Genomic DNA, 27,707 nt, shown 5'->3' on the forward strand with positions numbered 1-27,707 from the left:
AACAGAGTTGGGAGAACAGACTTGGACTTGCTGAAAGGTAAAGGGCAGATAAGTTGTCAGCACTATGACCCCATAGGACAGTTCACCCAGACCTGTCCCATTACCCTGGAGAATTAGATGCCCTTAGGACTTTGAGTTAAGGGGGATGCAGGGAACTTTTGTTAATGCAGGTAATCTTAATAGGCAAATGTGGGCAAACAGGGAGGAGAGATAAAGGCACTCTGGGAGGGGAACTATGTGTAAGAGACTGGGAGTTAAGGATGTGAATGGTGTGACTGGGGAGCAGTGAATCATGGGTAGGCCTGGATAGGGCCAAGGGTTGGCATGGGGGGACAGGATCTACTTCGCAACCAAATCTTACTGAGTGCTTACCTCACACCAGACATTTTTTTTTTAATATTTTTATTTATTTCTAGGAGAGAGAGACAGCGTGAGCAGGGGAGGGTCAGAGAGAGAGGGAGATACAGACTCTGAAATAGGCTCCAGGCTCTGAGCTGGCAGCCAGCACAGAGCCCGACGCGGGGCTCGAACCCACGAACCGCGAGATCATGACCTAAGCGAAAGTCGGACGCTTAACCGACTAAGCCACCCAGGCGCCCCAACACCAGACATTTTAAAAAGTAACTTTTCTCGTTCTCAAAGGGATATATATTCAGTATAGGAAGTATAAAAAATAGAAATATATAAAGAAAAATTTTAATGAGGTTACTCTATGCTTTCATCCCCAGATAACTGGTTAACCATGGTGTATTCCCTTCACTTGTAAGGTCTTTATCGTTCTTCTGGTATCAGTCTTGTTTTGGTTCATGGAATCAGTAGCCCTTCCTATCCCTCAGAGGATATTCATTGTGCTTTTAAAAATGTTTCATTCTATCGACTTTATTTTGCCTTCTTTATAACTTCTGTCCTCAAATTTGGTGCTTACCTAGCAGTTTTGGTTTTTGTCAAATGTTTGGTAAATCTTGGTTATGTGTTCCTCTGTTTGTATTATGAGACTTTTCAGTCACCACTCTGTGAACCCCAATTCCATGCCAATCTATAGTTGTGGACAGGAGGGTGGGATGTGTCTTCTAGGGACTGGTATCTAGGTGTCCCCTTGCCTCCCTGCCCCAAGGTCCAGGGCACAAACATGGGTGGAGAGGTGGGATAGGGGCCCAGCTGCTCCAAATCCAATCCCCAACCACTCAGGGCTTCTCATGAGCCCCCAGTGTGCTGGCTCCAAACTTGGAGCCCCCAGAGCCGCTCCTCTGACTGAGCACAGAACCCTTTGCCTCACCTGCTTTGGTTTAGATCCTAACCCACCACTTATCAGTACTATGACTCTGGAAAAGCTATGTAACTCTGGGTCTTATTTATAAAGTAAGAATGATAATAGTTTGTGTCTCAAAGGATTTTTGTGAAGATTAAATGAGGTAATACATGAAAAGTTCTAAGAATACTGTCTGTCATATTTATGTGCTGTATGAGTGTCAGTTACCATTTTTATTGTTATTTTTTTCATGGTTTTATTTTGGGGGTTGTGGTTTCTCCATCAGTGTATTCCCATTTGCCCTCCATATTCAGGGACCCCATATCACTCCTTCTTGTTTTCTGATGCTGTAATGGATTTACTCTTCCTAGAAAATGTCTCTTCTGTCATTTTCTGGGGACTTGGGGCAGGCAGGCATATGCCCCTGGCCCTGCCATCGTGATACAGTCATGAGTTTCCTTCAAGTTCCTTTTCTCTGAGTACGTGTGAGTGTGTTACTTTTTATCTGTAATACATACGTTGGGGCTCCCTGGCCCCAGGCAGAACTTGTCACCAGGTCTGTGTTACCTGATGCTGACTCTGTCCTTTGCAGAGCTAGGAGGTGATGAGTTCTCAGCCTTCCTCAGGCTAGTTTGAGGTTGTCCTAATGAATGCAATGGGCCCTCTGTTTCCTTTGTCAAAAGGAATGTTAATTATTTTCAGCAGTCTAATTACGTGGCTAATGAGAGACTGACTGTGATAACATCCCTTTAATTACTCTTGCCTAAGTGCTGTTTGGAGCCACATTTTGAACATGCTGCAAGACTCAGTGCTTTCACAGTAGATGGAGCTGTCCAGCGAAAGGCTGAGTGAAGGGTCAGGGCTGCCAGGCTTAAGCTCATGGTCGAAGTGTCTGGCTACAGTCAGGGCCCAGCCAGGTGTATGCTGGCCTTTCTTCTGGGCCATTACTTAGATGAAGGGGACATTCAGATTGGGTCACACATAGAGCAAACAGCAACTGTCACAGCTCCTTCAGTGTAGCTCATTTCTGTCTTCCCCAACGTGTCTGATGTTCAGTCTCGTCTTGGCCCGGCCTCCTCACTCATGGAGTACCTGCGCCTTGCCTTTTTCCTCATTCAGCACTTGGATGTTGAGTGCCTAATATATGCTCAGTTTTATCCAGGACATGAGGATGCAAAGATAAGGAACTATGGTTCATATAGCTTTTTATAACAAAATTTTCTCGTGCCTCTCCCTTCTTTGCCCAAGAGAAATGCCACATGTCTGTGTTCTGACCCCTATCACCTGCTCAGGTTTGTCTTCTATATTGTGGCCTTCCTGTGGTTTTGGTGTGGTATCTTTTATGGGGAGACCCTTCAAGGCAGCTCTCCCAAGGCCCTCGTGGACTTGAATATGCTGGGAGGGGCAGCTCACATGAGACTGTCCACCATGAGAACCCACTATCAACTGTAGGTGGCCCATTGTTGTGGGTAAACGAAGTCCCCTATTCCCTGTCCACACATCCATGTCTCTCTTGAGTGGTGCAAGAAAAAAAGTGCTGGCAAAAATTTGGCCCTCCCATTTTCTAGCTGTCATTTAACTTATTTGAGTTTCCCTTGCCTCCTGAGTAAATCTGAGTTAATGTCTCCATCCCAGACTTGTAAGGGATTCTGTGTGAAAGCTGCCTTTCACACAGGAGGTGCCCAATAAATGGTGTGGAGTTTTTAAACACTCCAGGCAGCACCCCTAGACTGAGTTATAGCCAGAGACCCAGGGGCTGAACCCATTCACCAAGAGACCTCTCCTGGTTCTTGGATATAAGTTGCAGTGGACAGAGGCTTTCAAAGAACGATGGTTCACCATCCCCTCACCCTCCATCCTACAATGGTTAACGAAGCCTGAGCCTGAGGAAGAGAGGACAGGCAGGGTGTCCATTCAGAAGAAAAGGTTTCCCAAGAGCAAGAAAAGGTAGCTGAGTTTTAGGTCTGTGTGTTTGGTGGCCTTCTGGTCACCCTGGATAACTCCAGGGCAGTGCACCTCAACCCAACTTTGTGTGATGATGGAAGTGCTCTGTATCTGCACCGTCCAGTATGGTAGACATGAACCACATTTAGCTGTTGAATACTGAAAATGTGGCTCGTACAATGGAGGGATGGAACTTTTTATTTTATTCATTTCTACTAAATTAAAATTTTAAAATAGCCACATGGAACTATCAAATTGGACAGTGATGTTCTAGAGCTTATAGAAAAACAAGCTGGTTGTGCACTACTTGTTTTTGGCAGGGACCTCACCTTCAGGCTATTAGTTTTCCCATGTCCAGTTTGTAGAAGAGAGTCAAGGTGTGCCAGGTTGCTGGCAAGAGTCATGTGAGGTGAAAGGGGAAATGACAAAGTGTGGGCAGTGCCCAGAAGGGAAGTTTGGAGCCCCCAAAGCTGTAGACGTCCTGCTGAGACAGACTAGGCATCTGACCTATCTGATTCTCAGTTCTGCTCCTAACTGTGTGCAAGGGCAGAGCCACAGATCTACACAGCAGCTGTAGGTGGACAGGTGCTGCTCAGATATGTGATTCTCATGCCAAAAAGGTATGTTCCAGGTGGAAGGAAATCACCTGTGTTAAGATTTTCTTGATTTCAAATGACAGAAAACTTAACAAACCAGCTGGAATTAAAAGGAACATTTACTTTCTTGTTAAAGTGAAATACTCAGGTTAGAGAAAGCCTAGTAAAGTTACCTAAATTCTTTGGATGAGAAGCAGGTGGAAATTCTAGGCCATCAGTCAAGAAAGATTTCACTTTGCCTTTATTTGTTAATAACTATATTGCCAAACAGCTGGCTGGGACCTGCAGCTTCTAGCCCCTGCCCACAGGGCAGTTGTGCTGGGCATGTCCCCTTGGCAATTGGGGCTTTGCCATGGCCCAGCTGGCACTGCAGGGACCACCAGATAACTTTTGCAATGAGGGGCAGAGAATGTTTGACCCCCTAATCACACTAACTTTAGCTGCTCTGGCCTTGCTATTCCTCAGACTTGTTTTTTAGCTTGTTCCTCCATCAGGGTCTTTTTACTTACTGTTCCCTCTGCCTGGAATGCTTTTCCCAAAGCTCTCTGAAAGGCTTCTTTGCAGAGCGCCTGGGTAGCTTAGTCGGTTGGGTGTCTGATTCTTGATTTCGGCTCAAGTCATGATCTCATGGTCATGAGGTCGAGCTCCATGTTGGGCTTTGCGCTGAGTGTGGAACCTGCATGGAATTCTCTCTCTCTCTCTCTCTCTCTCTCTCTCTCTCTCTCTCTCTCTCTCTCTCTCCCTCTCTCCCTCTCTCCCTCTCTCCTGCTTCCCCACGCACTCTCTCTCAAAATAAATAACCATTAAAACACACAGACAAATCACTTAAAAAAAAAAAAAGGCCTCTTTGCATCTTTCTGATCTATGCCCAAATGCTACATCCTTAGAGAAGTTTAAGACGTGCCCTCCACATCCAGTTTCTCTGCCCTCACCAGGCATCTCCCCTTCTTTGTGTCATACTATCAGACATTCCAGCATGTCAGCTAGTTTAATTATTGTCTGTCTCCCCACAGAGATGTGGGCTCCAAGGGGGCAGGAACATTGTCTTGTTCACACTCAGTTCAGTGCCTGGCCTTCAGCAGGTGCTCAGTAAATATTTGTTGACCACTGGAATACAACACCTTGAATAAGCATGTTAGCCTCCATGGGACTTCGTGGACTGGGTGTCTGGTTGTTTAGAAATCTCTGGAGGTGGCTTGGCTTTGGAAAGCTGTGGAAAGCAGGGCACTGGGTGTCATGCTGTTCCGAGGGCTCAGGTTTATACTCCAAAAGGCTTACTGGGCTTCTTTCCGCCTCTACTCATGAGGCAACAAAGGGGAAGCTCTCATTGCTCCAAGGGTGTGGGGATGGTGGGGTAACCTATGGGACACCCTAAGGACATGGGCAGTAATAAGGGGAACCCTGATAAATAAATTCCTGGTCACTTAGTCAATGAGGCTGTGAGGCCGCTGGCTGTCCTTTTCCAGCTGACAGGAGAAGCCTTGCTGGCCTCACGTGACCAGGATTCCAGGGCCCCTCAGCTGCTGCCTGATGGGATCTGCATAGGGGATTATTGATGAAGGGGAGGTGAGGCAGCTCTTTACTGTAACACATGCCTTGCTCTGGGACAGCAGCCAGGCAGCTAATTAGAGAGCCCAGCAGCTGTCCAGCCTTTCAGGCAGCAAGCAGCAGCTACCCAGTGCCAGGGGGTGGGGTGGAAGGCAAAGGGGAGGGGCACGGGGCCAGAGACCACTTTCCAAGGTGTAGGGGATGAGCGGTCAGGGATTGTTTAGAAGGGGACATGGAGAAAGGCACGCAAGGCAGGAGGGCCTGGTTGGGGAGAAGGAAGGAAGGAGAGGAGGGTAAGGAGACAGAGTAGCCTGCAAGTGAGGAAGAAGACAGAGTGGTAAGATGTCTGGCAGACTGAGAAACCCAGATTCTAAGCCCAAAATGAGGGAGCATGGAGTGGAAGGACAGGGTCAAATGGAGTATGTGGGTGGCTTGTCTCCCATTTCCACCAACCTCTTCTATGCCAGTCAGGCCTAAGGGCCTGGGTTTTCGCCTGGGGGAGCTGAGCAGACCCAGGTGCATTTGCACCTTTGCACAATCTTTCATTGACTCCAGAAGTTGCCAAATCCACTTGTGTTCAGAGCTGGTCTTCCTACAGGGCGAGTAAAAGCAGTTCTGCATCCCATGGGAAGAACCAGGGCACTTTGAGTAATCAGAGGGCTCCCCCAGTGGGGCTTCGGGGGCATTTTTTTCTTTACTTTGTAGGTACCTAGTGTGGGGGGAGATGTGGGGATGAGGAGGGTGAGAGGGACAAAGGGATGTGTTTGCCTGCTGCTTCCTGGATCTGGTCTTAGGTTCTGGACCACGGACACGGGGCGGAGAGTGGGGGATAGGTTTGATTTTTAGGTTCCGGTCAGAGAAGTAGAGCTTCAATCCTGCAAGCCCAGCTTACCCTAAATAGTTATAGGGGAGGAGAGAGTGATGCAGAGGGACTTTCCTGCCAGCAGCTGCTGGTTAAACCTCTTTGGGAAATGAATGCTATGTGCATGAAAATGGATGTGCCTTTTGAGAGTGCCAGCACATTGTAGAAATAACAGAATAGGCATTGTTATTCTCTGACCTGAGCCTGAGCTTGGCCCCTTGCCCACGTAGGAGCCTGCAGTTTCTCCTGGGATGCCTGGGACGTTTTGTTCCTGCCCCAGCCTTCCTCATGTGATATGTTATCTCTGTTGTCCCTACACAAGGCATCCACTTGTCTGTCCTCACCCCTCTGTCCAGGTGACGGCTCTTCGAGGTAGGAGAAGAAGAGTGAACATCATCCTTTCTTCCCTCATTTGCAAAGATAGCCCTGGCCACTGTAAACCCATATTTATGGCGCTTTGTGGGAGAGAGCCCTTCCATGATGAGTTGGCCTAAAAATTAAGGAAGAATGCTAGGCATCACTGTTTGCTTGATAACACTGGATGGTGTCGTCACCCAAGCGTTTAGCTGTACCCTTCTCAACCTTGCTTGTCTGTCCATCCAGAAGAAATTCCATGGCCTCAAGGAATTTATCACGTGGAGGGAGAAACAGACGATAATAACTTTAAGATGGGACGTTATGTTTCAGTGGAAAGATGTTCAAAGGCTTGTGGGAACATCAGTGATGCAAAAGCTGGTGGCTTAGGAGGATGGCATCACAAAGGAATGAGGAGGGAGCTGGGTCTCGGAGGAACACCGGGGCATGTTGATGAAACTAGACGGACCGACTTGGGCTGTATGTTTACAAATAAGCGGCTTACAGAACAGACTAAGTAGATTATAGTGAATGAGGGACAGGTGCATGCAGACGCATGGGAAGCAGCTTGAAGGCATGATGTATGGGGAGAGGGGTGACTTTGGAGCCCAAATACTAGGGTTTGAATAAAATGTGTAGATTTGGCCTAATCTCTTAATGTCTTGAAATTCAGTGTTTTCATCTCTAAAATGGGGGGTGGAGTGGGGGTGGGGTGGGTGGTGATCATTCCTGCCCTCCCTGCAGGAGTCTTGGGAGACTCATCAGAGATGATATACTTGAAAAAGTATAAGTTCTGCCCATGTTAGTTGCTATAAGGGCTCGTCATACATTCATATGCTCCAAAAACTTCTAGTTCAGGAAGTGTCAGTGGGGCGGGGGACAACATGTGCACTTAGAGGCAGGGGTGGGATCCCTGCTAGACTATTGCCTCCTTGTCCAGCCCCCAGCAGCTTCCTGGAGGAAGAGCCTGCAGACTAGGAAGCAGGAGGTGTCCGGTGCCAGGCTGGCCTCTGCAAGGGGCCTATTCTGACTGCAGCAGCTTCATCTGCCAGGGCGGTACCTCGGCCAGCGGCGGCGGGCTCCCAGGGCTGACTGCAGCGACCGACAGCCTGTGCTGCCAGGATGTGGGCTTTGGTTTCTGTTTCTATTTTGTCTCGTGCTTGGTGATGTGGCCTGCTTAGTTCCCCGTGGAAGGGGAAGTGCCAGTGGGTGGGATTGAACTCCCTGGGTGTGGGTCATGGTAGTATTGGGGGTAGAAGGGGTTGCGGACATGCTCCATTAAAGCCCTTTCCTCGAGGTAATGGGTATGTGCCAGCTGTCTGGGAGACAGGGGGAGGATGGACAGGTGGGGCAGGTTGAAGCTCCTGTATGTAGAGCAGCCGGGGAGGAGCCAGGGAGTACAGCAGCCCACTACACTTTGCTCTCCGTCCTTTACTTGTCTCGGTTCCGGGGGGCGGGCAGAGGGGGTTGCTGGGGACCCAGGGGTGCACACCTTCCTGGGCCACAAGCACATGTGCATATAGTGAATTCTGCCCTTTTACTTCTCCTCGGCTCCCCTGCTGCCCTGCAAGTTGTCAGCTCAGGGAGCTCAGAGAGCCTGGGAGGTATGGGCAGGGAGGAAGCTGGCTGTGGGCACCAGCTCGGGTGGCGCCTCTATGGAAGACCCTGCTTGGCCCTCCGTGGGGAGGAATGGTCTCGGCTTCCACCCCTGTCCTGATATAGGGCCACCTTGCACCTGACCTCTGTTCTCTGGTTTGTGCAGATGATGCTGCACTCAAGGGGTTTTCAGAGAAGCTTCAAGGCATTCATATTAAAGCCAAAATCTCTATCAAATGGTCAAATCTTAGGACTATATTAAAAATATGTATGTGGCCAGGGGCATTATAAAGTCAGATTTGTATCAGCTTGTAGTCCCTTTTTTTTTTTAATTAAAAAAAATTTTTATTTGTTTTTGAGAGACAGAGAGAGTGCTAGCTGGGGAGGGGCAGAGAGAGAGAGGGAGACACAGGATATGAAGCAGGCTCCAGGCTCTGAACTGTCAGCACACAGCCAGATGTGGGGCTTGAACCCACTAACTGTGAGATCATGACCTGAGCTGAAGTCAGATGCTTAACCGACTGAGCCACCCAGGTGCCTCTATGTTATTGATGTTAATAGGAAGGGCCTCAACAATAATAGTGATAAAATAGAATGAAATAAATATTAGGGTGGTGGGATTATTGCGGGGAGAGGGTCTAGCACACATCTTGTTGGTGTGCTTGTTTTTCTGTGTGTAGTGTGCTTGATTCCCCAAATGCTACAACAAATACCCTACGTGTCTGGGGTTCTTGACCGCCCTTGAGAACAGATGTAGCCACTGCAGGGTGAAGGTGAGAGTGTAATTTGAAGCTAAATGAGAAAGGGACTGGATTCTAAAATTATACCCCCTCTCAGATTTACAAATGTGCACACATTTACTCATGGTGCAAGAAGCCCTAAGTCCTAGCCCTGCGTGTGAATTGCTGGATTAACCAGGACCTGAGCAAGCAGGACAGTAATAGGTTCCAGGAGAGGGGCCCAGTGGCCTGGGTGAGCTGACTGCCTGGTGCTAAGCCCGGAGCCCAGGCAATTGTAGTGTTTGCCTTGAGGCTGCCCCTCTGACTAGCCTGGTGGGTTGGAGCTGGGGCAGTAGAAGCTAATGAACGCCTCTTCTTTTATTCCCAGGGACACATGGAAGCCGCCCACCCACAAGCCGAGGATCAGCTGAGCCCTGGGGCTGATGCTTGCCCACACTGCTGAGAATGGCACCGAGGCCCAGACAGGCAGCGGGAGAAAGGTTAACTGGGGACACTCCTGGACAGTGATCCTGATGTCTGTTCTGAGTCGTGCACTCAAGGGTGTGATAAGTGAGTATGTTTCAGGCTTCCCGGGGATCACCAGCCTGCCTTGGCCTCGGCAGCACGGACACAGGTCCGGAGGTTCTAGTTCTGAGCCTGTGTTCTGTCCAAGGGCCCGTCACAGGGCTATAGTTGTAGAATAGGAGGGGAGTGTCAGGACTGTCATCAGTTACAGGCCATTTCACATGCTGGAGTCATCTTTTAGCCACATGGCCTCTAAAAACTGTGCCAGACCCAGACTGGCTGACACGAGTGATGTCAGACACCCAGCACATAGGAGATGACATCTTCCCAAATCCTCTTTCTTATCTGCAGGCTCCTGGATGCTTTGGGTCCCAGGCTTTACCTCTGTGCAATGAGAACTGTACCTCATCTGGGACTCCAGACTCTGCTCAGATAATATGAGCAGCTCACGAGGACTTGGGTAGAGCACCCAAGCCACTGGGAGGTGAGGGATTGGTGGTGCCTTAGCTGCCATAAAAGTGGCCACCAAGGGGTCAAGAGGAGCAAGGCCTCTGCTGCTTTTGGCCTGTTAGGAGGAGGTTCTCCCTCCCAAGTCTAAACAAACTGCATGGAGAGCAAGGGACCCCCAACTGTGGAGTTGCACCTATCCTCATAGGGGCTTTCTTTCCAGCCTTGACCTCTGGCTTTTCCTTGATGGTGCTCTAAAAAATGACGATTGGTTGGGGTGCCTGGGTGGCTAGTTGGTTGGGTGTCCGACCTTGACTCACGTCATGATCTCACAGTTTGTGGGTTCGAGCCCCGTGTCGAGCTCTGTACTGACAGCTTCGAGCCTGGAGCCTGCTTCTCGGATTCTGGGTCTCCCTCTGTCTCTGGTCCTCCCCCCGCTCATGCTCTGTCTCTTTCTCTCTCAAAAATAAATAAACTTAACAAAAAACGACCATTGGCTGCTTTCCCAAGCCCTGGAGGCCTGTCCAGCCTAAAGGCTGTTGTCTGCCTAGGGCAGACAGTCCCGCCGAGGGATCAGGGACCAGCAGGCAGGGAACTCCCCTGGAAGACAGGCCAGGGAAAGCCAGTGCTTTCGCACTCCTGACTGGACAGGCTGTGGAGAGCTGCTGGGCCGGCAAATGGGAGCCTGGAGCCCCAGATGCCACGCAGGAGCTTGCAGGGAGGGAAAGGGGTAACTGGGTATTTCTCAGCTGTAGGCAGATGTGGATTCTGGTGCCAGTAAGAGTTTAAAACTCAGGGCTGGCATTTATTTTTCACTCCACCTGGGCTTGCAAAATCAGTTTGTGGTTGGAGGGTCTTTCAGGAAGTTGATTGTAGCCAGGGTAGTGTGAGCCTGAACTGTAGGAGTGGGGTGGGGGTGCAGAGATGGCCACAGAGGCCACTGTGGGAACACGGTGGCTCAGACCAGAAACCTAGTCCCCCACATAACACAGAATTCCCCAGGGCAATCTACAGCATCACCCCTAAGACTGTTGAACCCTTCAGTACAGTAATCCCATTTCTGGAATTATTCATTAAGAAATCTTTCTTTAGGGGCGCCTGGGTGGCTTAGTCGGTTAAGCGTCCGACTTTCGCTTAGGTCATGATCTCGCGGTTCGTGGGTTCGAGCCCCGCGTCGGGCTCTGTGCTGACTGCCAGCTCGGAGCCTGGAGCCTGTTTCAGTCTGTGACTCCCTCTCTCTCTGACCCTCCCCTGCTCACTCTGTCTCTCTCTCTCTCCTAGAAATAAATAAAACATTAAAAAAAAAAAAGAAATCTTTCTTTAAGGGGCACCTGGGTGGCTCAGTAGTTAACCTCCAACTCTTGATCTTAGCTCAGGTCTTTATTATTTTTTTTAATTAATTATTCATCTTTTTTTCCTTCCAAGATTTTCTTTAAAAATTTTTTTTAAATGTTTATTTATTTTTGAGAGAGACAGAGTGTCAACAGGGGAGAGGCAGAGAGAGAGAGAATCCGAAGCAGGCTCCAGGCTCTGAGCTAGCTGTCAGCACAGAGCCCAATGCGGGGCTTGACCTCACAAACTGTGAGGTCATGACCTGAGCTGAAGTCAGACCATTAACCAACTGAGCCACCCAGGTGCTCCCAAGATTTTATTTAAATTCAAGTTAGTTAATGTATAGTTTAGTATTGGTTTCAGGAGTAGAATTTAGTGATTCATCAGTTACATTTAACACCCAGTGCTCATCACAAGTGCCCACCTTAATACCCATCTCCCATCTAGCCCATCCCCCACCTGCCTACTTCCACCAACCCTCAGTTTGTTCTTGATAGTTAAAAGTCTCTTATGATTTGCCTCCCTCTCTGTTTTTATCTTATTTTTCCTCCCCTTCATCTGTTCATCTGTGTTGTTTCTTAAATTCCACATGAGTGAAATCATATGACATTTGTCTCTCTCTGACTTATTTTGCTTAGCATAATACACTCCAGTTCAATCCACATCACTGCAGATGGCAAGAGTTTATTCTTTTTGATGGCTAAGTAATATTCCATTGTATATTTATACCACATTTTCTTTATCCATTCATCGTTGTTAGACATTTGGTCAGCTCACATCTTGATCTCAGAGTTGTGAGGTCAAGCTCCACATTAGGCTCTATGCCTAGCATGGAGCCTACTTTAAAAAAAAGAAAGAAAGAAATCTTTCCTTAGGATGCAGTCCTAGAGAAGAAAAAGGCTGAATTCTTTTGTTACAGGCATAGAAAAGATGTTTCTTGTGGTGTCACTGTAATAGTGGAAATGGGAAACAATTTCTCTCTCTTTTTTGAGCATCTAAGTTAAGTTAGTTATAGTGTCCCACCTGGTGGAATATCAGACAGCCATTATAATAATGGGAACATAACCAATATAACAATTGAGGAAAATGATTATGATATAAGAAGTGAGAATGTCAGGTTACAGAATAAGTGCATTGAAGCAACTTGTAAAATAAACACATGAGAAAAAATTGCAAGGGAGAAGTGATAATGGCTGCTAGTTTGGTGGAATTATGAATTCCTTTTCTTTCTATGATGCATGGATTTGCTTGATTTAAAGCTAAATGTAATCCGGATGAATACACAACACACCATTAACAGTGACTTTCTCTAAGATGTGGGGTGATGGAAGACTTTTACTTTCCAGGCCAGTCCTTTCTGTAATGTTTAAATTTCAGGTGTGAGCACATGTTCCTTTTTAATCAGGAAAAATGACAAAGATCTTTTAAAATGTTAGTATTGACAATTTAAAAAGGCTGTATCTTCCAAGAAAGGAGAGAAGTGAAGGCTGAGCCAGCTAGCTGCTTATACCTGCTCTTATCAGTGTTTAAGAACCTGCGCCTGTGTGGGCCCATTCATTCATTCATGCCACCAGTATTAATGGGTCTTATCACTAGGTGCTGTTGTAGGCACTGGGAACCCAGCAGTGGACAAGACAGGGCCCCTGCCCTCAGGGAGGGAGCATTCCTTCTGGTTGGAGGAGATAGACAACAAACAGATAGCAAATAGCAGAAAGCAAAAGTGTTGGAGGAAGAAAACAGGATGATGTCAGTGATGGGAAGGCTATTTTGAAGTGGAGACCAGAGAAGGTCTCAGGGGTGATGCTTGAGCTGAGATTCGAATAACAATAGAGAAGCAGCCAAGCGAGGTCTGGAGCCTTGAGGCAACACTCAGGAAGCCCAGCCTCAGAGCCCCCTCTGCCGAGTGTCCTTTACTGCGTGAGCCCTGGGAAACCTCTGTACCAGGCTGACTGTGTTCCCCAGGCCCAATTGCCCCCATGCTCCTGCCAGCTGGGATTTGCTTAGCATCCGAGGCCTTGTAAAATCCCCTCTGCTCTGCTGCTCTGAGTGGAATGGCTGGTCCTGACACTCTCCCTGGTGCTGCTTCAGGCACCAGGCTTCTCTGGGCAGTGTGATGCTGGTTGCTGCTCTTGGCTGAACGTCCATGGCAGGGCTGGGCCATCTGAGATTCCCAGCCACATTAGGGTGGGCTGGCAGTCAGGATGGCCTGACCAGGACCAATGTATGTCCTGGTGAAAGGCCTTTGAATGGCACATGCCTTGAGGCCCTCAGAGGTGGCTGCTACCATGGTCCTGAGAGGGTCAGCTATGACCCTGGAGGATCCTTGTGTGGATCTTGCCAGAACTTGGCCTTAGAATAGAACTTGGCCTCTCAGAATAGGCTGAGAGCCTGCAATAGCTCTGACACCTGTTCTGGGCTTCACTGATGCTCTATCTAGAGGCTTACATCCCTCTTGCTTCCTGTTGTTGCTCCATATACCATCCTAGCCTTCCAGAAGCAGAAACTCAGAAAATGATGGTGCCTATAGAGGAGCCTGTAGTCAGCTTCAAGGGCAGTGCAAGTGCTGAATGGGAATGAAGGCTCTGGAGCCAGACTTGTCGGGTTTGAATCCTAGCTCTGCCTTTTATAGCTGTAATTATCAATAACTCTTCCTCAATTGCCCCATCTATAAAATAGGCTTGAATATTATCTGAGTTAATACATGGTAAGCGCAGAGAAGAGTGCCTGATTATTACCGGGACTTGGGAGGTAGAGGGAGGAGCATCCCAGAGAGCTTTCCTGGGGAGATGACCTTAGCAAGAAAGGGTAAAACTCTATGGCATCTGAGCTAGCAAGCTCTGCTTGCTTCCTTTCTGGCCCTGAAGCAAGCCATGTGTTCCTCCCAACCTCACCCCTCCCAACTTGATGACCACAGCAGAAAGCTCAGGATGGTTTCAGACCTTGCATCTTTCACCCAGATGTTAGGACACCTGCCCACCCCTCACTGATTCCACTCACCTCCAGCACAGGGCCTACCAGGGGGCTGGACTCAGAGTCCCCCCGACCTCCTTGCTCTCAGGGACCCCCTATAACGGCTGTGCCTCTCCCCAGCACATGGAACTGTAGCGATTTTGGTGCCTGGGAATGGGAAAGTAAATGAGGTGAAAGAGGCCTTGTAATGAGGTGAAGGCCTGCCCAGCCTGGTAACACGGAAGGGGAATCCCAATTTTCTATCAAGATGCTCTTCCCGACAGAAATTCCCAGAGTCAACATGTTGTGGCACCTTAGCTTCCTGGAACAAGATGAGAGTTTTGAGTAAAACCAAAGGCAGTTGCTTATCTGGTTTTGCCTCCAGCCTGTCTTAAACTCTTGTGGCGTTCTCTTTGCCCCTCTCAACTTGCTGTGCTCTCTGCCTAGGGAACAGCTCAGCAGATTCTGGAAGCTGGTGAGATACTCCTGGGGAGCAAGACTTTGAACCCCTCCCCACAAAATCTATCACCTGTCCACTTGGCGGGGCGGGGGGGTGGGCCCTGTTCTGACAAGTCATCTTGAGTTCTGGCCCTTTGCTGGAACTCTGTATTCCCAGGCACTTTTATCAACAAGTATGAAGGCTCTTATAGGTGAGTGTTGTTCCTCATATCCTGTTTGTGAAACCGTCCACAGCTCTTCAAATCCTTTTCTCCTGTTTTCGTCCTTGCCCACGCTCTCCACTTCACCTTGAGTTTTCTTTCCTGGGCTGTCCTGTGTTTGTGTAATGGTCCTCAGATGGCTGTGTTTGTCACCAGGAGACAACGTCCAGTGAGCTGCTGGTTCTTCCTGACGCAGGCCTTCCCAGGGCTTTGATTCCAGTGCCGAGTAAGGAGGTATTGGAAGAGTATGGGGAGAGGGCTCGGGTTGGGGGAGGCCTGGGCAGGGGTAGGGGTTTGTGGGCCTAGCAGAGGGTCGGGGAGCCTGTTCCAGCTCAGAGTTTAAGCACAGCTCCTGTGAGTATTAGCAGTGGGTTTGGGGAGTGGAGCTTTGCAAATCCACCCAAGCCAATGCCGCCTCTAATGTTAGTGTTGGTGCCACCGTGGGTATGAGCTGTCATCCCAGCTGATAATGCTGTCTCACATCCCCTTTCTCCGTCTTCACCCCCATCTCCTGGCCCCAGCCAGGATTTCCAGTTTTCCCCATTTGTCTCACGTGGACTAGGCGTGTTCTTCTGGCAAAACCCCGCAGACGCAGACTGACCTGGCCTAGGTACGCCTCTCCTCTGCCTACCCGTGTTCTTCCAGGTATGGAAGATTCCAGAAATGGAATCCAGGCCTTGGGCTCACTCTGTTCTTTCTTCCCCATCCTCTCTTCTTTTCAACATCTTGCCCTCCTTCCACCATTTAACAGCTACTCCTTCGTTCTTGCTTGCTTCTGCTCTAAGGTTTGGAGGTCTAGCTCTTTAAAGTCACCTGTTTCAGAGGGGGTGTGACTGGACCCTCTGAGTTGTAATTGACTGGGAAACCATCCTTGGCCATCTCTAAAGATGAGCTCACAGGGCGAGGAGAGCAGGGTTTTAAAGTCAGCACTGGGTAGGGGCTGACCCAACAGGACCCCACTAGCTGTGTCAGGGAACAGGATCCTGTGGGCCAGAGGGGCCAGAGGTGCAAGTACAAGTCAGGTGGATAGATCTAAGTTCAGGGAGGCCTGAGCTGCTTGGGAGAAAGAGTGCTTTCCAGGCCACCACAGCCCTGCCTGCCTCAGCTCATGGGCCCCTCCTCATTCTCAGTGAGTTTCCCTAGAGCTTGAATGTATTCTCTCCCACTCTGGGGGTCCAACAGCCTATTAGGGGTTCAGTATGAAATGAAGGTGTGAGAAGCTTGCCAGGAATGCTGGCTCTTTCAGTCCACCCTTCTTTTCCAGCCTGGACCTCAAAGGGCTAGTTCTGAGGCCCCTCCCCTTTGGTTAAACCTCCCCAGGCACACAGAGGCTGGAAGCTCACCTGACCCCTCCTCAGCTCAGCCTTTGTACCCCCTATGGGCTGTGTGTGGTTATTGGTTTCACAGGGTTGCTTGGCTGCTGGGTTGTTCTCTGGGTGGAGGTGAAGACCTGACCTGCTTAGCAAGGAAGGTAGCCCAACTGCTAGTGAGGACAGGGGCAGAGTGACCTGCCTCGGGTACGAGGTGGCATGCAAAGCAGGAGAAGCTGACCGGGAAGCCTGGCTCTGTGCCAGAAGTGACAGCCACACTTTCTTGAGCATTTGCTATAATTTCAGTAGTGTCTGTTAGTTCCCATCCTTACAGTCATCCTCGGAAGCAGTTACTCTTATTATGCTCCCTTTATCTATAAGGAGACAGCAGCACAGAAAGGTCTGGTAACATGCCCATAGGTGCAGGGTACTACTAACCAGTTTGAAAACCCAAAAGTTAGAGTCTATAGCCCCTGGGCTTAAACCACTTCATGCTGTTCAAAACTGTGAGTCATGGCTTGTTGTTGGTGATGGCTCAGGAGAGAACAGCATGCGTTACCTATTCAGAACTTCAGGCCTCCTTAGATTCCTTTGTCTGGCAAGTTTGTTGAGCAATCTTCTCTGTACAAGCACAAAGGTGATTAATACATATTCATACAACAAACAGTTTTAAGATAAAATTTTATTTTCGTAAAAGTTTACACATACTTGGTATAAAAAAATTTTAGACTATACAGAGAAGTTTAAATAAGGAAATAAAAATCACTTGTGACATCACCCTCCAGAGATGATTATGGCTGATTTTGTGTATGTTTACAGGTCTATAGGCTCTTGCAAAATCAAAATCATATTAATTATTTAGTTTTGAATCCTGCTTTGTTTTTTCCTCTTCACATTATATTAAACGTTCATCGAGGGGCCATTGGTGCATGGCAAAGCACACTGCTAACTCTTGTCACAGAAGTGAACTGGGTGCAAAGGTGGACAGACAGGGCAGCAGATAGCTCTGGAATTGGTGACATTTAGGAAAATCTTCACAGAGGAGGAGCTGGACCTTGAAGGAAGATTATGGACTCACAGGCCATGGGTTGGGGGTGATGGTGGCAGTAGCAGTTGGGAAAGGCACCCCAGGTAGCAAAACCAGTAATGAGAAGATCCAGAGGACAAGGTCTGAGGCAGAGGTGGCTCATAAAGGGCTTTGCCAGCCATCCCTAGAGGTTCGAGCCTTACTGCGTGGATAGTAAAGATCCACTAATAGGCCTTACGTGGGGAGAAACATTGAATTTGCACTTAAGAAAGATTATGGTTTCTATACTTTTTAAAAAAATGTTTATTTGAGAGATAGAAACAGAGCACCAGTGGGGGAAGGACAGAGAGAGAGGGGAGACACAGAATCTGAAGCAGGTGCCAGGCTCTGAGCTGTCAGCATAGAGCCCAGCATGGGGCTCAAACCCAAGAACTGTGAGATCATGAATGACCTGAGCCAAAGTTGGATGCTTAACTGACTGAGCCACCCAGGCGCCCCTACATGCTCTTTTTTAGTGTGATGAGTGGATTGGAAAGGAATAGGCAAGGGAAGAAACCAGCTTGGAGACTCTGGGTGAGAGATGGTGACAGCTTGAAGCAGAGCAGCAGCAATGAGAAAGAGGAGTGAAGAGGAAGAGATGATTTCAAAGATATTTAAGTGGTGGAAAGGACAGGAGGTAATGGCTGACTTGGTGGCTTTATCATGTGACTTGCTTTGATCAAGAAGATGTTAGTGGGCATGACTTAACCAGAGTCTTGAAAAGCTATGGTGGGGCGCCTGGGTGGCTTTGTCAGTTAAGTGTTCGACTTTGGCTCAGGTCATGATTTCAAGGTTCATGGTTTCGAGCCCCACATCGGGCTCTGTGCTGACAGCTAGCTCAGAGCCTGGAGCCTGCTTTGGATTCTGTATCTCCCTCTCTCTCTAACCCTCCCTGGCTCACACTGCCTCTCTCTCTCTCTCAGAAACAAATAAAACATTTTTTAAAAATTGAAAAAAAAAAAAAGCTCTGGTGCAGTAGGCTTGCTCGTTCATGTACCTCTGCCCTTGCCATGAGAAAGTATGCCTGGGATGAGAGACAAGTAGATCAGAGCCACCCTAGCCAAGGATAGGACAGAACCACCATATAACCAGCAGTCTCATGATTGAGGCCAGCCAAGACCCACCCCCCCCTCCCCCCAACCCACAGACACACAAGCTATCGTAATAAATGAGAGTTGACTGAAGCCACTGAGTTTTGGAATGACTTCTGTAGCAATTACAAACTATTAAGAAATGTCTTTTTCTTTTAATTGAATGCTGTGTGCAAGACACTATTCTAGGTGCTGGGGATGCAGTACTGAACTGGAGGGACAAAGTCCTTATTCTCAGGGGAGCTTATGTTTGAGTGGGGAAGCGGCAGAGGAAGTTAGCATGACACTAGAGCTGGCTGCTAACTGAATGCTTGGTGGTTCCTTTAATCAGGGTGAGGTCACAGGAGGAAGACAAGTTTTGGGGAAAGATAACGAGTCTGATTTAGGAAAGGAGTTTGAGGTATCTATAGGACATTTTAGGGGGAGGTGTTCAGGAAGGTGTGGAATACAGAGGTGTAGAACACAGGAAAGATGTCTGGATGGGGACTGAACGTTATCAACATAATGAAACAGGAAATCATCTGGTCCAAGGAGAGAGAGAGAGAGTGCTATGGCAATTCAGTGGGGGAAGGGAGGACTGTGGAGGGGAGGATGAAAAAGATTTTGTTCTGAAGGTAACCTGGAAGCTGAGTTTGTACTTGTGGAGGTGAGAGGAGAAGGCACCGGAAATACACGGATAGAATCTGCAAGGAGGGGAGGGAAGACTGAGAGAGCTGGCTTGTGAGAATAAGGCTGAAAAAGTAGGCTGGCATGAGATCCTGGTGAGTCTTGAATGCCAGGCCAAGGATGCTGTGACATTTCATTAGGAAATGGGGGGCCACTGAATGTTTTTGAGGAGGGGAGTGCCATGTCTAGGAGATGGGCAGTAGTGTGCAGAGGGATGGTGCTGAAGCAAAAACCAGGAGATGTGCATACTAGTCTTAGCGGTTCCATCTACTGGCCCTGGAATATGGGGCAAATGACCTCTCTTGGGTCACGAATTCATTCACACGAATCTTAATTTTGTAAGAACCAATGACAAAATGTGAATGGAAGTGCTTGGAAGACCACAAAGGGATCCACAAGGGAGGCTACACTGGGATGGGTATTAATTGTGACTGGGTCTGTGTTAGCTGAAAGATGAGGCTGGGATTCCCAGACAAGCAGGCAGATTGCAGATGCATCTTGTTAACCTCTGTCCTCTCTCCCACCTTGACAGACGTGTCAAGCCTAATGTTCACTGGCAGCTGGCAGAGCTGGGATGCATGTTTTCGTGTTCTGCCTTCGCATTCCTGATGCAGCCCTGAACTGTACCCCTGCCACACACCCAAACATGCATCGTTTAGACAGTACCTGCTCCAGGAAGGCCTGTTCCAAGGCTGCAGAACAGAGGACTGTAAAATAGTCCCTGCCCTCAAGGAGTACTCAGGCTAACTGGCTGTGTACCAGCTAGCTGGATCAGAGGGCATATGCCTAATAGCAGCAAACATGGGGTGGCATTGGAGAAAGGGCCAATTGAGTCATCTAGACAGTCCTGATGGAGGGCAAGGAGAAAGCAGAGAGGTCTGGGGATTAGGCCAGCCTTTAGGAAAGCAGGATGGGGCCTTAAAGACTGCTGGGGTTGAGAAGAGAGGAGAGGAAGAGAATAAGAAGTAGAGAGGACTATCAGCCCACTGGTTTCCTTTCAACATTGAAACTAACACCAAAACCCACTTAATGGAGCAGTTAAGACCAATGTGACCACAACAAGCTGCCACTTTAAACCCATTAGGATGGCTATCATCAAAAAAACCAGAAAATATAAAGTACTGGCAAGGATGTGGAGAAATTGTAATCCTTGAGTATGTGGGGAATATAAAATGGTACAGCTGCATGGAAAACAGCATGGCCATTCCTCAGAAAATAAACATAGCGGGGTGCTTGGGTGGCTCAATTGGTTAAGCGTCCAACTTCAGCTCAGGTTATGATCTCACAGTTTGTGGGTTCAAGCCCCACTTAGGGCTCTGTGCTGACAGCTAGCTCAGAGCCTGGAGCCTGATTTAGATTCTGTGGTTCCCTCTCTCTCTGTCCATCTCTTGCTCATGCTGTCTCTCTCTCTCTCTCTCAAAAGTAAATAAAACATAAAAAATTAAGAAATAAAATAAAAATAGAATCACCATACAATCCAACAATTCTACTCCTGGGTATAAATCCAAAAGAATTGAAAGCAGAGACTAGAACAGATATCTGTATACCCATGTTCATAGCAGTAGCGTTGACAATAGCCAAAAGGTGGAGGCAAGCCATTCGTGGACAAATGGATAAATAAAATGGGAAAAAGGGGGCACCTGGGTGGCTCAGTGGATTAAGCATCCAACCTTGGCTCAGGTCATGATCTCATGTCTAGTGAGTTCAAGCCTTGAGTCAAGCCTCCCTCCCGTGTCAAGCCCCCCTCCCCCGTCAAGCCCCGTGTCAGGTTCTGTGCTGACAGCTTGGAGCCTGGAGCCTGCAGCCTGCTTCAGATTCTGTGTCTCCCTCTCTCTCTCTCTGCCCGTCCCCTGTTCACACTCTGTCTCTTTCTCAAAAATAAATAAACATTAAAAAATGTTTTTAAATGTGATATATCTAAATAGCTAGCTAGATCACAATGGAATGAATATTATTCAGCCTTACAAAGTGAAGGACATTCTGACACACGCTTACAATATGGATGAACCTTGCGGGCACGATGCTCAGTGAAATAAACCAGTCATAAAAGGACAAATGCCATATGATACCACTTAAAAGAGGTAACTAGAGTAGTCAAATTCATAGAGACAGAAAGTAGAATGGTGGTTACCAGGTGTGGGGGAGGGGGTGGGGAGTTAGTGTTTAATGGGTTTGGAATTTCAGTTTGGGATAACGAAAAGGTTTCGGAGATGGATGGTGGTGACAGTTGCACAACGGTATGAATGTACTTAATGCCACTGAACCATACACCTAAAAATGGCTAACATGGCACATGTTATGTATATGTTAACTAACAGACACACGAGATAAATGTGATAGGTTGCTTGGAAAGATCTCAGAAAAATCGGTGATGTGGAGTTGTTTGAGAAGAAGTGGAGGAAGAGATGGTGACCCTGGTGGACGAGCCTGATGAGAAATCAGCTAGTAGCCTAGAAAAGGGGGTGACTGGCAGGCCAGGACAGCCAGTTCTTCTGTTGACCACAGATACCAAACAAAGTTTAGGGAGTGTAGGAGATACCTCCTTCCAATAGTATTTGAGTAGGTCTGGACAGAGGAAGCCAGTGGAGCTTTTAATTTTCTTCCTTTAATTTCTCATGCCCACCTGGCTAAGGTGAGGAATAGGGAATAAAGGAATGAACACGAAATAGGGTCAAGAATATGACTGGTAACCAAAGAGAAAGGTAGAGTCAGGTTTGGAATCCCCTCCAGCCTGGTCATAGCAGAGACCTGCGCTGGGCATGGGAAGGCAGGAGAAGGGCTCCCTCCCTCCCTCACCTGTCTCCCCTGTGTCCCAGCAGACAGCCCCACTCGGCACCATGGCATCTGCCGAGCCCCTGACGGCGCTGTCCCGCTGGTACCTGTATGCCATCCACGGCTACTTCTGCGAGGTGATGTTCACGGCGGCCTGGGAGTTCGTGGTGAACTTTAACTGGAAGTTCCCTGGGGTCACGAGTGTGTGGGCGCTCTTCATCTACGGCACCTCCATCCTCATCGTGGAGCGCATGTACCTGCGCCTGCGCGGCCGCTGCCCACTGCTGGTGCGCTGCCTCATCTACACTCTCTGGACCTACCTGTGGGAGTTCACCACCGGCTTCATCCTGCGCCAGTTCAACGCCTGTCCCTGGGACTATTCCCAGTTCGACTTTGACTTCATGGGCCTCATCACCCTGGAGTACGCCGTGCCCTGGTTCTGCGGGTCTCTCATCATGGAGCAGTTCATCATCCGCAACACCCTCCGCCTCCGCTTTGACAAGGATGCCGAGCCCGGGGAGCCCAGTGGTCCCCTGGCGATGGCCAACGGCCACATCAAGACAGACTGAATGGGGCTTGTGGGTGGGGTCCAGGGCTCTCTCATGGACCTGGTGGGCAGAGGTACCAAGCTGGTGGGGTTATGTCTTCTGAACAGCACAAACCCTGGCCCGGGTCTGGCCTCAGTCCCCTAGGGTCCCCTAGGGCACCCTGCACCCCCTCGCGCTCCACTGTGGGCAGGACCGGGGGCAGGGCCAGATGTGGGGGGCGGTTGTCGAGGTAGCCCGGGGACTCTTGGAAGGGTCTGTGGACCTCTGCCCAGCTCATAGGCTGGTGGCCAGAGGCCTGTGGCTAAGCAGCAACGGGACCACCTGGGTGACTTTGGAAGCAGCAGGCCCTGTCCTGGCTAAGGGACTGAGAGTGGGGCAGAATATGGGAAGCAAGAGCTGAGGAGGCTTTGGGCTGTTGCATGGCCTCCTCTCTCCTCTCACGTGGTTTAAGTTGGGCTTTGGTTGGTTCCATTAGGCAATATTCAGGTGCTTGCTTGCAACCAATACCTCCCCAGGGGCCTGCTGAGCTGCAGCCTAAGGACAGACTGGGCAGCCAGGAGGCTGCTTGGCAGTAGCGCTGGTCTGCCAGGGCTGGAGGCCTTCCCTTGGCTCCTCTCCCCTCCCCCAGGGCTCTAATGCTCCCTTGGCCTTCTGGGGGCCCCCCCTGGTGCTGGATTCCCACCAACCTTGGGCTTTTGGAGGTTTCAATCCCTGTGTGTTCGGTGGTGTTTCCCCCCTTTTCTCTTATTTTCAAGGCTTTTACCATTAGCAGCCCCTTTATCCATGTCAGTCATCCCCACCCTCCACCCCCCAAATCCTTGGCCAACACAGCAGTTGCCAGAGATAGAACCCTGAGACAGACCCCGCCTACCCTCTTGCAGCCTTCCTTCCACTATTTCGCTGGCCTGATGACTGGGAAGTTCCCCTTTTATACCTCTCCACCTGTCTGGTGGGCTGTGGTAGTGCCCCGGTGCTCTTCTCTGTGCCCCCTCCCCTCAGTGGCCCAGTTAAAATTGAATGATACCCTCCCCCAACACACAGGCTAAGATGGGCCTGCCCCAGATCCACAATGGGGACCTAGAGACAAATCAGTTTAGGGGAGGGGGGTTGTGATAAAGGCATCTGGTTTCTTTTCAAGCCAGTCAGGGGCAATCAAGCTTTCTAGGGGATGGAGGACCAGGAATCCCGTGTTGGGAGACCCATAGAGAATAAGTGAGGGAGAAAAAGAAGACAGCCTTTCAGCTTTGAGAGGGTCTTTGAAGCGTACTTAGTGGGAAGGGGTCAACTGGTTCTGCCCCAGCCCAGCCCTGCAGCAAAACCTCCTCAGGGCTACCCCCTTCCCACCCCTCCCAGCAAGGCTGACACTTTGAGCTTACTCCTTAAACAGTATTAACCCTGCCATGCTCATGGGCTTTGTCATCTTGGTTGCCCCCCCCCCCCTTCCTCTGTGACAGGTCCATTGCTGGCAGTGGACAGGTGAAATCCTCACTCCAGCCCACTTCTGGTTCCACCCTCACTCCCTGAGGGGAGAGGTTCATCAGAATGCAGCCAATGCCATGGTACGTGGTCTCTTCTTGACCACACTAGGAGTCTTAGAAACTAGCCTTTCCCTTTTTTGGATCATTAAAAAGTGATAATACCACCTATGGAGAGAAGCTGCTCTTCCTTGCTGTGCTGCTCCACCTAGACTGCAGACAGCACCAGCCAGGGTGTGAGCCAGGGCTGGTGGGCTGGGGATGGGCAGGAGTGGTGTCCTGGATTGAGGGAAAGCCTGAGAGACTCTGCCTTTGGCAGAGCTGTTTTCTGCAGTTAACCCTGTCCAGGACAGGATGAAGGGCATTTTCCAGCCTCTGTGTCCTGGCCAGGCGCCTCAAATCCAGGCATGAACTACATTCTGCTGGGGCCAGACCTTTGATTTTGCTGTGGCCCCAATTCCGGGGCTTTGGGGCATCCAGAGATTCAGGTTTCCATCTACAGGTGGAAGGGATTCCAGAGGGAAAATATCTGGTTTCCCTGTTCCCCCTGGGAGAGTATTTCCTTGGCCTTCTCCCTTAACTCTGTGATATCCCAGTTTTCTGGACCCAATACCCTTCCAGGCTCCCCATGTGGGCCCTTAGACCACACCACCCACCTTTCTCCCCTGCCATGCCCAAATCTGTGGTCAGCTTGTTGACGTCTGCCAGCATGGGGCCTCCATGATTCTCAGTCAGAGCAAGCCCTTGGATGGCCCATCAGGTCTGGCCACTCCAGATGTTGACTCATGGGCATTCCCTGGCACCATCTTTTCTCTGGGCTCTACAAACTCTCAAGTCCAGGAGGTCTCACAATAAACCTGCCTGCCTGACATGTACAGAGAGCTGTTTTTCCACTTCATCCAGGTCCCTGTGGCTCTTGTCCTTCGTGGGACACAGAGTCCCCAGCAAAGGGAGGCAACGATCTCAGGGTCAGAAGGCTCAGAATTCACCAGGAGTAGCCCTGACTTCAACTCTTGTTTTTTTTTTTTGTTTTGTTTTTTGGGTTTTTTTTGGTATCTCAGGACCCTAACCCCTTAGTACCCAGGCACCCCAGCTCTGTCAGTGGGGGTGCTGGCAGGAAGAGTCTGCTTGCTGTTTGTGAACCTCTGGTGTCCTGGGTCTCTCTCCACTGGACATGGCAGCATTTCTGAGTTACAGACCGCCATGTGCTGCCCTGCATGGTTAAACCGCTTCTGATGTCTGCTAGGCATCCTGTCCCTTGTGCCCTGTCCCTTCTGATGCTAGTGAGTCACAATGGCCTATGCTTATTTACAGCAATAATACATAGGGGGTGCCCATGAAATCCTCTTGTTCTAGTCCCCCACTCTCTGCATGGGTCTCCTTAGGGAGGTAGCACTGAATGGGTCAGTTCCTGAGAACCGGTATTTATGAAGCTCTGGGTTGTGCAGACATCATCACAGGGAATTCAGAAAGGAGAGAGGTCCAGCCCTTGAGCTGTAGTGAGGCAGGGAGAGTACCTTCCACCCTGAAGCCACCCCAGACATGGAGGAGCTGCAGGTCCCGGCTCTCCCACCTTCACAGTGGGTGGGACTGTCTCCCAACTGTTGCAGCTCTTCAGAAGGACACATGATGGGTTTGTGCGCCCATTGCCTGCTCTGTCTCCATTGGTCTCTTTGTCTCTTCTTTTTCATATTTGTGCACATCAAATATACTGGTGTTTGTGTTCCAGGACTGGCTCTGATACATCTCTGTTTCTTCTATTTTGGAGCCCCTTTCCTAGAGGCTGCTGGAGGCCAAGCCCCTCCTACACCATGTCGTGATGCTGTCTTAAACCAAGAGGGCTGCTGGGTGGGGCCACTGTGTGGGGAGGGCAGTTGGCCCTCCCTGGCACTCCTTTTCACTATCTCTGCTCTGACCGCCCTGGTAACTTGAATTCTCTGCCCACCCCTCCACCCCTCACCAGGAGCATGATATGGTCCATAACCTGGCCATTCTTTGGTCCTAGGTTGCAAAGCAGACAGGGTGGCCTGGGCAGTATCCAGGTTGGCTACAGGTTGGCTGCATCTGCTCAGGAGATGAACTCCTCTTGAAACACACCAGCCATGACCTGGAGTGTCATGAGCCAGGAGGGGCCAAGAAAGGAGGCTGAGGGGACTCCAAAGGGCTGAGCCACCAGAGCTCCTTATTTTGCACTACACCAAAAGTCACGCTTTGAAGAAACAGAGCTCTGCACTCCTCCCTGGCAACTCCTCATTCCCTGAGAGGTGCATTTGGAGGGGATAACCTCTCCCTACTTTGTGGACTTCTGCTCTGTCTTGTGTCCCTCATCCTCCTCTCTCCCTACCATGCTTCTGCCCACTTTCCTACTCCCAGGAAGAGAATGGAGCATTCAGAAATTATTCAGTCAGTTCAACTAAACCCAGATGGCTTGGTCCCCCCTGCCACAGCCACTGTTTTTCTGGATGAAGTAGGCAGTGTGTTTTCCGAGTCATTGGGAAGGCCCCTGTCTCCCCAGCTCACTTCAATGTATTCATTTCTTTGACTGAAAGCTTTTCCCCTTATAGAAACGAGGAAACATAAAGCCCCACAGCCATTCACATGTTTGTATAAACAAATATATAAGGCTCTTCCCTTAGAGCAGGTTTTTATAGAAAGAGGCCAGCATAACAGGGTCTACCTTATGGAGCTTCAGAGAAAACGCAAGAGACAGAGCTCAGAACAAGAAGTCTGAGGGGACCCAATACCCTTCTTAACTAGTCAGCTCCTTCTGTGCTCTACTCAATGGATGCCTTCCTTTCTTGATACTTTCCTTCTTCACCTCCTCTGCCGCACCCTCATCCAATCCAAAGGGACCTTCTGTTGATGTTGCATTGAGACAAGGAGAGCTAATGCCAAGGACCTTGACTACATCTTCTGACATCTGCCCAGCCTTCATAGGAGTCTAATATTCAGTTAGCAATGATGAATGAATGACCATAATCTTGCCTTTCCTTCTGGGGTGCCCATCTGAGAAAAGTGCTTTGTCCATACTAACCCCTGGTACAACCAAGGATGGCTGGACTGCCTGTGTTTGGTGGGCAGGGAAACAGATACAGGAAAAGGGAGCAACTAACTGATCCTTCCACAAGTTACAGAAATTGGTCTCAATAATCTTACAGTAGCTGCAGTTCTTACCACTGTTAGCACGCAGACTTCTAGTATTGGGACTGCAACTTGGGCACAGACGGCACTGAATGTTAATGCACAATCTCAAACTTTCTCCCATTTGAGGTGGGTACTGTCACGTCCCCTTTTTATGCAGAAAATCTGGTGGCAACCAGTCTGCAACCACCGATTTACCATATTCCTCTGCCAATCACTTTTTTGTTTCAGTGTAAGCAGAAGACCCTTTGGAGAGGATTTGTGATGAGTCAGGCGCCCTTTTCTATTTTGATGAGGTTCTGGATATCATTAGAGTCCAGCCCATCCATATGCTATTCACAAAGAGAAATTAATCTTTAGGAGGAGGAGACCTCTGTGGGGGAAACAGAATTAGGTTATGGGGAAGGAGCTATAGGATGCCATCTTAGCTAAGACCTAAAAAAAAAAAAATGGGCACAAGGATGCCTCTTGTGGATGGAGGATTGTAAAATTTGGCCTCTGGCAGCCACAGATTTAGGATTGGCATCTTCTTCCCCTCCCACACACAGCTTTATTTTTGCTGTTGGCCTTTTACCTTTGATTCTACTTATTTCTTTTAAAATTAATGCCCTGTTGGCATTCTCAGAAGGTTTTAAACTACCAGGTGAAAGGGCACCTGGGTGGCTCAGTTGGTTGAGCATGTGACTTCGGCTCAGGTCATGATCTCACAGTTCATGGGTTTAAGCCCCGTGTAGGGCTCTGTGCTGACCACTCAGAGCCTGGACTGTGCTTCGGATTCTGTGTCTCCCTCTCTCTCTGCCCCTCCCCAACTCACACTCTGTTTCTCTTGGTCTCAAAAATAAACAAACATAAAAAACA

The 27,707-nt window shown here is 49.2% G+C and overlaps 1 protein-coding gene across 3 annotated transcripts; it reads left to right on the forward strand.

The window, feature by feature from the left end:
- Positions 1-27,707, forward strand: TMEM229B (transmembrane protein 229B). Of its 3 annotated transcripts, XM_077767132.1 has the most exons (3): positions 1-37; positions 9,257-9,438; positions 21,737-27,707. In XM_077767132.1, the coding sequence occupies exons 2-3, from the start codon at positions 9,312-9,314 to the stop codon at positions 22,252-22,254; spliced, it is 645 nt and encodes a 214-aa protein (XP_077623258.1). In that variant the 5' UTR covers positions 1-37; positions 9,257-9,311; the 3' UTR covers positions 22,255-27,707. The 3 variants fall into 3 exon arrangements, with proteins under 3 accessions (XP_077623258.1, XP_077623256.1, XP_077623257.1); XM_077767130.1 differs by lacking the exon at positions 1-37 and having other exon boundaries at positions 9,369-9,438; positions 21,733-27,707; XM_077767131.1 differs by lacking the exons at positions 1-37; positions 9,257-9,438 and adding an exon at positions 15,307-15,425 and having other exon boundaries at positions 21,733-27,707.

Source organism: Crocuta crocuta, unplaced genomic scaffold, assembly GCF_008692635.1.
Source record: "Crocuta crocuta isolate KB4526 unplaced genomic scaffold, BGI_CrCroc_1.0 scaffold55, whole genome shotgun sequence".
Lineage (NCBI taxonomy): Eukaryota > Metazoa > Chordata > Mammalia > Carnivora > Hyaenidae > Crocuta > Crocuta crocuta.